We start from the raw sequence: 11,935 nt of genomic DNA, 5'->3' as shown, positions 1-11,935 counted from the left end.
GTTATTATATATATATATATATATATATATATATATATATATATACACACATACTCAATCGTATCACTATTAAATAATTCATATGATAAGAGCAACTGATTATTGCATCACAAAAATCTTTCAGAGTTTTAGACACGAATGATCATCAACGATTTTTATCGATATCATGAATGCTTAAATATAACCGCTACCAGAAGATTGAGATGTTTGCATAAATGAATAGTATGATGAAACATGCATCATGATAAAAACAAAGATATTGCGGTTTGAGGAAATATATCTGTACAAATATAATTATATATTATATACGAAGAAGTATCTTCATTTTTTCTCAATTTAGACATATATGGACATATACATGTATAGTATCATACACAGAAAAATACATATGCAAGTAATAATTACTTGTTTCAAATATTTCAAAAATTCATATATCTGCAAATCTATCACAAATAAATTTATCAAAAGCATCAAAATATATTTTGAATCTTAGTAAGTTTAATTCACACAGTTTAATTCATTTTTAATCACAAGTTTACTTCAATTTGATTATTAAATTAAGACAATTCGATTTGCTTGTTGTATAAAGCTTATTCGAGCAATATATATATATAATTATAATATTCTTCACAAGAAAATAAATTCTTGTTTTGAGTATATAATAATGATTTTCTAAAATTTTCTAAAATAAAACTAATTATTTAGAAGAAAATATTTAAGATAATCGTAACTTAAAAAGAAGAAAGTAAATTGATTCATTATTTTTTTTAGAAACAGAATGATTTCTTAGAAATAGAATATTTGTCTATGTATAAGAATTATCGATATTAGTTGTTTAAATAGCCGGAAGTGATTAGAGTATTCGAAAAACCATAAATGTAAATCATAAATTGTAAACCATAAATAAATACCTACTAATATTAATCTAAACAGAAGAATGTCAATATTAACATTTTAATGACATTATTTTGTATGATAATATTTTATGATTCCTTTTCAACTTTATAATGATCACTATCTCACTCCCTTGTATTTCTATGCTATATCGTGTGTTATTTCGTGACTATATTAGCACGCCACTTTCTTTGTCAACTCTTTGTTAAAAGAAGAAAAGGAACATCCTGTTGTGACGTATCTTATTGTTAGTTCGAAGAATACCTTTTAATTAAATTTATTCTTCTTTTCTTTTATATCATTGTATATTTTTTATAGAATTTTGTCGAGCACAGATGTGAGAAAATCGTGTACAACTGAGAATTTTTAACTCTTTTTTAAATAAAACATCACTATCATTTATAAATAACACAAGATTGTCTCTTTTCAGGAACAATCTTGTGTTATTTATTTTGAATTTTAAGAAAGTAATACAAAATTTAAAAGTAATATATCATTTTTAAAGTCTAAAACAATTTTTTTTTATTTAATAATTAATTTATAATTAATTTATAATTTTTTTTATTTAGTAAATATAAAGGTAAAAAAATATTTAAATTAATTAATGTAATTCTACAGATTTATGTAATAAAAAACAATAATTTAAATGTACGGAAACTCATGATTTTTCAATTTAAAATTCATTTCTTGGATGTATAAATTTTGTGATTAATCATTTAATAAATATATGTACACATGCATTCATTCGAAGTTTATCTAAATATGGAAACTACGCGAAATACGAGAATTCCTAGAATGTATCAGCAATTAATCAAGACTTGCCGCAATCTCCTTGAGGCGCCAGCAAATATATGAGAACGAATTAAATGTAAATACCGTAGACAGCTTATCTTTAAGGCAACACGCGTAATCCCAGATAGCCAACTGGCGTCGGATTTGAGTCCTGCTTTCTCATATATAGCAAAAGTTGTTTTCTTCAAATTGCCTAGTAAGAACGATAACCGAGTATCGTCGTGGACAAGCATGGGATGGAGAAAACTGACAACCAACACTCGTAAATTCGATTCTTTAGTGTCGCCAGCATTTAAGCTGCAGTTGGAAAAGAGGAACAATCGACGCATCGGTGACTTTGAATTTCCGCACGCTCTATGCGGTTGTTTTGAAGATATTCGCAAACTTGATACTAATAAAGATTTCTTGGAAAAAAAATGTAATATAAAAGTCACTATATAATTTGCCGTTTATTCTAAAGATGTAAATTAATACAATTTGGCAGCCTCAATGCCTCTCATAATCTTTCAAAATCAGTTGCTAATGATACTGATTACAATTCTTCAACAGATGAATTTGATCTTTGATAGTATTATGCAACGATGATATTAGCACGACGAATAAAAAAATAATTGCTTTTGATAATTACAGATGCTAAAAGTCAAGAATTTAAGGGAAATAAAAAAATGTCATATGATAAAGAAAAAGATGAAGCAATGGACAGATGAGCAGCCCTTTGCCCAATGTCCTTGACTCTTTACTTAATGTCGCAGTCTTAACTCTCGGAAGGAAGAAAATTTTATAGCTTAGAATCTGTTTTATGTGCACCGGATTTCCCATTATGACTCTGTCTCTCCCTCTTTCTCTCTCTTTCTCTCGATATCTCTCACGATCCAAACAAAGAAAAAGCACCAAGAATAATGGAGATCACGATTTATGTTCTAAAAACCGAAAATTAATCTTTTTCCACATACTTAATATTTATAACAAATTCGATTTCATCAGACGCCTTGCATACTGACAAATAATAAGAGGATTTCTCAGTATCCAAATATTTAATACTAAATCAACTGATTATGTCTATAACTGGTTATGTCTATATAATAAATTTTTATCAAAAGTCCAAAAAATAAGATAAAAATAGACTTACCAACATGTAGAAGATTTAGTAGAAAGATCAATAGGAGGATCAGGAAGAGGTTCGGTAAGAGAATCAGTAGAAGGCCCAGCAGAAAAATCAATAAAAGGATCAAAAGATTTAACAGATACTTCAGAAGGAGATTTAAGTGTTTCAAGAGACATATTTGTTGTTGTCATTGATGAGAAATTAGAGGACCAAACTGGAAAATTTTGGGATGGGTATTCCAAATTCAAAAGTGGATACTGTGATTTTGTTTCATCAAGCTGTTCCTTGTATGGTGTGTGCAAGATCTGTGTTGGCGGGACATAACAACATGTCGACGCCTGCTGGAATGTCATGAATGACATTGGTTCTTCTTCATAAATGACTGAAAAAGAAGAAAAAAAGAATAATTTTATTCATTGTTGCATTAGTAATTTTATTTATTACAACGATAAAAATAATTAAAATAAATGCAAACATATATTCTAAACAGTAATTACTTCACAACTTAAATTTTCAAGAAATAACTACAATTGGCCTAATTCAGAAAAATTTAGTTCACAAAACCTTTTTAAATTTGTGACTGTTCGTTCCTTATCAGTTTAATTAATACAGTAGCAATATAGTATCTATATGTTATTTCACAAAAAAATGTCATGTAAAAGATAGAAGCTTACTTTTTACTTGTGTCAGTACTTTCCGACTATTTTATTATTTCGTAATATAAAAATACAACGAAATATCTCGTTAATTGTTTACAATAGCTGGGTTCAGTTAAATTTGAAAAGCAATTCTACAATTTTAAGATCTTGATTACAGTATTCAATAAATAATCATCTAAAGATTATCGGCAATGTAATGAATCAATCCAATGGGCGTACGCAGGATTTCAGTCAGACGAGAGGGCAAAAATTTATCTTCACATAAAACTTATTAAAATATACTTATGTTAAAGCTAGTCTTCGAAGGCTTTAGCGAATTTCAGTTTTCTTCTTCCAACTTCTTTCTTTTCGCAAGCATAGTTTAACATATATAACTAGTTCATTGAGGCGATTTTCCAACATTGTTAACTACATTCAGATTTTCATTCTTCGCAATCTACTAAAAAATCTTTTAATGATGCTCGTTGTGCACGATTGGGCTAAGGAAAGATATACTGAGAAGAAAGTTTAACCTTCTTTTAACACCTCTGCTAACCCTGATTCTTTAAGTTCCTCTTTCTTAATTCGTTTTTATCCCTCAAAAGAAAGTGGTGGTACTGCAGTTCATTGTAAAAATTATTATGATCAGAAAGACTGTGCTTTTTTTTAAATCTTCTAATATTATATCCAACATAATAAAAGAATGTAATGCTAACAATGACAAAGTAAATTCTCGTCAAGTAATCGCTACTTTAATGAAGATAATAAAGAATCTAGAAATTATATCAGTGATCTTTTTTTAGTTCTTTAATAGATCTAAATGTATAAATAAATTATATTAAATAATTTTACAAATAATTTTACAGTTATGTGCGAAACTGCTTTATATGATGAACGCGCAGTCATTGATTTTCATAATTATTTCTTCTTGAAAATAAAATTTGGGGGGAGGCATGTATCCCCCTCCCCCTCCTGCGTAGTCCATAATCCAATACACGCTTCATAGAATTTAATTTTCAGTTTAAAATGAATCAAATTTTTAAACCGTTTTGCACAATGTATGAATTTCTCAATCATTAAGAGAAAGAAACGATTTATTACACAGCTTCGCTCAACTATTGCCTTTTGTGTTTTCATTGCTTAATTGATGGAATATAAATTTAATTGTCATCATTCCTGCTGGAAATAATAAATACATTCATTCCCTTTTTTCTTTTTCAAACTTCCTTTATAACAATGTTAAAAGCATCACAAGTGACTTAAATTAGTTGCTTCTTTAAGCTGTCGGGACAGATCTCTAATACCTATTAAACTAAATCAAACAATATCGCGTACTTTATTTAAGTCCTCACTTCGTGTATTTACGTGAATTCTGAAGATGATTCATATTTATCTACTATATACTGCAAGGATGATACCAATTGAGATATTTCAAAGTTAATCTAACGATATTTACTATTTCAAAATCAATTCAAAAAAGGTTAAAAAAGAGATTAAAAAAAGAGATGATTTAGGTTTACAGACTTTGAAAGAAAAATATCGTAAATCTACAACATTATATGTTTTTATCCTTTAATTTGAGATAACATAAATTTTGTATGATTTAGACGTAAATTACACGTCCTGTTACTTAATTGCGGCAGGCTCTTGCTCCGCGTGCATACTGATTACGAGGGTACTTGAAAATTACGGTGAATTATGCGTAAGATTACAAGATTTATTATACACTGAAGATTATGAAACAATTTCAATTCACAATTTCAATTCAAAGCAAGTATGCTCTCTTAAATCCAAGAATTATCTATTTCATTTGTTACAAGTGATATTATTTCGATTGCGGGAATATTCTTGCCGATCTTTTTAGACAGGTTTGTAATCTATCACATGTCATAATTTTGAATAATATTTGCATATTTATCTTATATTTTATCTTATATTTTTTTATTTATTTATCTTATATTTAGTCTCTCTTTACAAAAAATTCAATGCTTTTGATACTAAAAGCACCAATAAGTTTTATGGCATATCAGTAATTTCATCTATTATTAATTCTTGAAGCAAATAATCGCAGTTAAAATTTACATCATCGTAAACTTCGGATCGAGAAATTACTTTACATAATTTCAATTACACCTGTCCGTTTAATGCGTAATTTTATAAGTACATGTCACTAAATATAGTGACATGTACTTATAAAATTTGTGAACGTTTTTGATCATCATTTTAGAAATTCATAAGTATAACTTTCGCACTTATATGAAAAAAACACAGTAATAAACATAATTTTAAACAATATTTAAAAAATTAATATTTCCTGAACCAAATAGAACAAAAGACTGAAGTATAAATACATCCTTTACAATTCTTACTTTCGTCTTCGTTTTTAACAAAAAAGGACGTTAAAATATGTATGAAATATGTATATACATATATATGTCACATATATTTTAACATATATATATATATAAATATATGTATAAAATATTTATTTTGCTCAGTTCCGATTTAGATCTATCGACGATTATGTGCAACGATCATGCTTGGGGCAACAATTTTCTTAACAGTCTTGATGTTTTGCATCAAATGCACGTCCGAAACATTATCGGCCAGTCCAATATTTATGTTGTACACCCCAGGCAAGCGGTCAGTTGCGGTTATCAACAAACTGCAACTTGCGCCCGCGCAGAAAGAGTATTCTCAAGATTTATTACGGGTCTCCGTTCTTTACGTACCTTCATTCCCATCAAGGACTGCGTCGGCCGCAAGAAAGAAACTTTTCAAGACACGGATGATATCTGCGCAGATATCCGTGCAGTTATCAACACGCATATAGAAATGATAACTCGATATCGAGCGAAGTATATTATAAAAGGTTTATTTATTATGGAAACATAAGGAATAAAAATTGGACTTCAAATCTTGATAATAGCAAAAAAAAATGTTTATCAAAAAACGTAATGTGAATTTATCAATTACTAAAAAAATGTAATTTTTTTCTATTGGGTTGTCCGGAAAATTCGTGCCGATTTTGAAGGAAAATTGAAACGCAGAAGATTTAAATTTTAATACATTTATTAAATTTAAATCTTTTGCGGCACGAACTTTCCGGACAACCCAATATAATTGTTTCTTCTTTCTTGCATTAACCTTCTTGCTTCCTAGCCACAATCACTTAGGCTCCGATATGCACTACCAGTACTGAAAATCTATAGTTCACGTAACGTATACTGTAGATTTTCAGTACTACCAGTGTATATTGGAACACGCCTCAGTAATTTTTGTAATAAGAAGATAGAGAGAGATAAGAGAAAAATAGAATAATTTATATTATTTACGTAGTTTCCAGTAGAGAAAGCTTAGAATTTTTATAAATTCTCTATATAAATTTTCCATATAAATACTCATCAATAAAAAATATGAATCATTATATCGATATATTGCCCATACTTTTGCGAGTGAATATTGTTTTAAAAATGGTAAGAATTGAGTAACACTTAATCAGGTATACTTATATAAGATTGGATTCGCATAGATTTATAAAAAGTTTCTTGCGAAAATAACTAATTTGATATTGTCAATTACAGATATTAACGCTTTCTTTGATATGTGGAAATCGTGAGATTAGAGAAGGCGCAGTTGGTGACCTTTCGGACACGACGCTACTCGATATAAGAATGATTTATTCCAGATGCAATCAGGAAGATGAATCCAAGCAACATAGAGAGTACTCGTAAGCCAGCCGTAAAAATATTGCTTGCCTCGTAAATTACATCCAACAGCATAGCCTTGCGTACATGCTCGTTTCGCCCGATCCTTTCGCCGTGAGAGATGTCCGCAATCACATATTTTTTAACACCGCATTCTCATTTGAACGAAATCACGTTCGAGATTTTTATATTTTTACGAAGTTTATAATACTACTTTCTACAGAGTAAGAGATTAGAAAAAGATCCACAAAATTGCATCGATTATTAAGCCAGCAAACCTGCTGTGTAATGATGGTAGTAAAAAAACAATTTAACAAAAAATAACTTACTGATGGTATCACAATAGCACGAGTAAAACATACTAATGTAAAGTTAACACTATATATGATATATAGAAGGTAACTTTAATATGATAGATATTAAGGGTAACAGAATATTAACGGATCAAACGTGCTCAGAAATAGGATTCGCAGCTGCGTGTTCGCTGACTTACTTAATCGCCATAACTTCCGGTTGCCTTAGAATTACGTGACGTCACCTACATTCGTTACGGATTGAAATGATGCCAAATATAAAGCTCGGAAAACTGGAAGTGCAATTTACTTTTCATTTTTATTGCTCATCGATGTTGTTGGGTATTAAAATCAGGTCTGTGCTTCAAATAGGTATAAAAATGTAGATCAACTACAGCGGTTCAAACAAAAGTAAATTATTATATTTAAATCAGAGCGCAATGTGAGAATAACGTGTATGAAATAAAATTTATTTACATGTCTTAAAATGATATTTTTATCTCTTTCTTTTTCAAATTCATTTCTCAGTGTCCTCGATTCATGGAGCAAATAAACTAATAAAAAATCTTATACTCTCCAACATTACTTTTATAAATAAACGATTTCTGTATATATTGACTTTCTATATGCATATCGTCTGTTTACTTGCTGCTTTTTTACTGTAATATCTCCAATGATATATCATTTTTAATATTCTTTCTTTATTTTTTAACTCTGTAATTTATCAACAACGAAATTATACGTATATCAGTTTACGGAGTATACATGGATTTTTCTTGCATTGAGATTACCGATTTTCTCGATGGCGATATTACAATATTATCCTTCTTGATGAAGCCATCTGATGCACAGTGAATTTGCGTATGTGTGCAAAACTATACATGAGTAATTCATTAAAATACATACATAAATTGTAAAGAGAATATACCATCCAGACTAAAATAGTTATAGAACTCTCATAAATTGTACTGTTCCGGCTGCTATATTAATTGCTACAGAACAATTAAAATTAATTAGTAACAAATTATAGATCCTTAAGGGAAATAGCAATGAATACGTGAAGGCTCTCACATAAATTTTTCAAATCAATTTACGATAATAAAGTAAAAAATATAGGGAATAATTTTCATATTATTTAATATAAAAAATTAACATATTTTTCTGTTTAATATTTAAATGCTGCTTATAAAATCAAAAAGATATGTTCCGCGTATTGAAAATTGTAAGTCTCAAATATAAAAAGAGGTGTTAAATTAAAAGAGTATTCAGAAAAAGAATCAAGAAAACTCCATACTAATTTTAGTGGAAAATTAAGTTCCAGTGAAATATTAGTTAGTTTTCGCGTATAAATGGTGAATAAAAGCTATCATAGTTTTAGAACTGTGATATAAAACATTTTTTATCATATAAGTTATATTATAAGTTATATTATGTGAAAACTAACTCATTTCGTCGGAATTCAATTTTTAATATAATTGTCGTACGATCCTTTATCATAAAAATCATCACATATAAACATTGAAAAAAGAACTGTTTAAAAATGGAGACAAGAACAAAACATTTTAATATCTTAAAATTAAACACTCTTCTTTTTTTCAGTAAACAAATCAATTCTTATATCATTTTTTTTTCAATATAGTTTTTTCAATATAGTAAATTAAAAAGATATTGCTAATTATTTAAAACATTATGTGCAAAATAATTTCTAGATCGAAGAAGAGTAAAAAAAAGATATTAAGATGCAAAGGAATAAACAAGCAGAAAGGAATAAACGAGGAGGAGTCAGCATCTTGAACGGCATCTACAACCCCCTTATATGTGTTGAAAGTAAACGGCCAAGCGTGATGCAAAAGTTATAATATTACTCGAAAGTCTTTCAAAGTTGAGGCAGTTCGAACGGTCAGTTTTACGACGGAGCACTGACGTCGCACAATATTGGTCCTAGTGGTTTTACATATCGTAAAGTGCGTGCACGCGCGAGCTAAGGAGCGCATATAAATCGGCTTGCCTGCTGTTATGTCTCCCGCGTGCAAAGGGCCGTTTACCATTTTATGCTCTCGGAACCTTTAAGTCCACAATTCCGGTCCCTCTCTCTTCTTTTTTACTCTTGACCACCCGAGTTCCGATTTTAAATTCTTTTTCAGAAAAACATGAGAGAATAAAAGTCAAAAAGTCATAATTAAAATGCGTATTCTTGTAAGAATTTATAAAAGAATTGATGACAAAAATATTTTACAATATAAGAAAATAAAAATATTTTTTATCGTATTTTTCATTAAAACGCTAAGTTTCTTCTAAATGAGAAATAAACGACGTGTAAATCTCACGTTAAACGGCTGTTAATTTGAATAAGTTGACCATGAAATGCATGTTATTAAATATCTAGAGATCGTATTTGAATTTAAAAACTAATTAAATTGAAAGCAATAAGTATGTGAATGTATGTATGCGTTTAATGAGAGCATGTAGCTCATTTTCACATCAAGAAAAACTGAATTGCATTAATTGAGATAGAAATGTATGAGTCTGTGCTTGATATAAATAAATTATTTATCACGATATATATGATAATGCCGAATAACATACGCAAATTACGCATATTAGACACATGCTTGTTATAGAGTGAGTATTATCTACCTTTGAAGAAACGCGATATTCATACGATACATCAAAGCTCTACTCTGAACGTGACTCTTCAAGGAGCATGAGATCATTATTTAATTCGCATTACTCGATGAACTCGTGAGATTCACGTTGCGTGCACGTGCGTATTATACACAGTGTAACGAATTCGCGACTTATATTAATCTTATACAAGTATTGATATATATTTTATATTTTACAATATAGGATAATCCATGTAAAGTGTTACAAACTTTTGTCTGAAGCTCTTTTTAATTTGACATACTTTCAGAGATAATAACATGTAACACTTTATATGGGCCACCCTGTAAAATCATATGAATATTGCACATATGTATTTAAAATATAAATTAAACAAAATTTATATTTAAAATTTAATTACAAAGAGCCATATACTCAAAAAAATGGCAGTGCGAATTTAATACCATGCAATGTCTATATAATTCCCACTATGTGGATGTTAATATTAATATTATGATGATGTTGATATAATCACCAAAGATTGAAATTCATCACATTAATGTTAATATTAATATCAACATGAGAATTATGTAAACATCACATATAGATGTTAAATCCACATCAAGGATGTTAAAAATTCATTTTTTTAGAGTATATGTTAATCTCGAAAATTATAATGACACCTTAATTAAGCTTCATTTTGCAAATTAAAAAAGCAAGAACAAAACAAACTTTATATATTTAATTGTAAACAAATACAATTGAAAGAAAACGGCTTTGTATATAAATACGTTACAGTTTCGAAAGCACTGTCTAAAAAGAGCTTTACACATAATATCGTTCTTGCATTTGTGTGTGCATTATGTGTAAACGCACGATCGTTCTTTGATCAACAAAATGGCTTCAACTTGAAATGAAGTTCTGGATAATTTGTCTCTTGAGAAAATTTGCTTTAAATAAAGTTAACATTTAATTAAAAGTAATTAAAAGTAATTAAGAGTTTTCTTAAAAAAATTTGAGGCAATTTAAAATGTAATAGGTATGTGTAAAAGGTTAATTCAAAATAATCTAACAAAGTAAAATATTTCAAGGCTGACTTTAATATAATCTTAGAACAACCGAAGGTCTTGTTATTTCATACAATTTTTTAAAGTGCTTTTAAGTTTTAAAAGCTAAGTTGACATAAAGTTTACCCGCGAATACAATACGCGATACTGCCATAGAGAAACGCGGGAATGTTACATTTTCTCATAAGAGCCATACAGGTAGAATAAGACACAGTATTATAAGATTTTTATTCATTCACGTTTTAACGAAATAATTTTTTGATGCCAAGTTTCCTTATAAATAATGCCTGATTTACATCGCATGCAGAACACAGATCGCAAATGAAACATATACCAGATTATAATAAGTCACAGATCGCAATAGAACGCGAAAATTGAAGTTCACCCAACTTCCTGCAACCTATTATAATTAAAATATGTTAGGTTAGTTTCTAGCCTTGCAATCTGCACTCGACTCGCGTTCTTATGTAGATCGGGCTTAAAGGGAGCTTGTGCCTTAATTTAACAAAATTTAAACAAATTCATGATTTTACAATTATATTATTATCTTAAGAAAAACTCAATTATTATCTCTTAAAGAAAAAAAACTTCAAAATAATTCAAATATATTATTTTTTATAATTTTTCTTTAATTTAGTTTGGAGGTTCTTTAATTCTTTTCAGTCTTTTCTTAAATAATTTTTAGAGTTATTTTGAACAAAAGTTTACCTTTTAGAGCCCAAATTTACCTTTTAGATTTTCTCTAATAAGTTTTAAGTTTTTTAAGGTATTTTTAAAGAAAGAGAGAGAGAGAGAGAGAGAGAGAGAGAGAGAGAGAGAGTAAGTTTAACTTAAC

The 11,935-nt window shown here is 28.8% G+C and overlaps 1 protein-coding gene across 1 annotated transcript in view; it reads right to left on the bottom strand.

The window, feature by feature from the left end:
• Positions 1-2,811: 2,811 nt before the first annotated feature.
• LOC105622568 overlaps positions 2,812-11,935 on the bottom strand; it is a 24,673-nt gene continuing 15,549 nt past the window's right edge. The window contains exon 2 of the mRNA XM_012203984.1: positions 2,812-3,173. Coding sequence (XP_012059374.1) covers positions 2,812-3,173 — 362 coding nt within the window. The remainder of the gene's footprint in view (positions 3,174-11,935) is intronic.

This window comes from Atta cephalotes (genome assembly GCF_000143395.1).
Source record: "Atta cephalotes unplaced genomic scaffold scaffold00046, whole genome shotgun sequence".
NCBI classification, from domain to species: Eukaryota; Metazoa; Arthropoda; class Insecta; order Hymenoptera; family Formicidae; genus Atta; species Atta cephalotes.
Note: the sequence above shows the minus strand (reverse complement) of the source record. Positions and strands in the feature narration are given on the sequence as shown.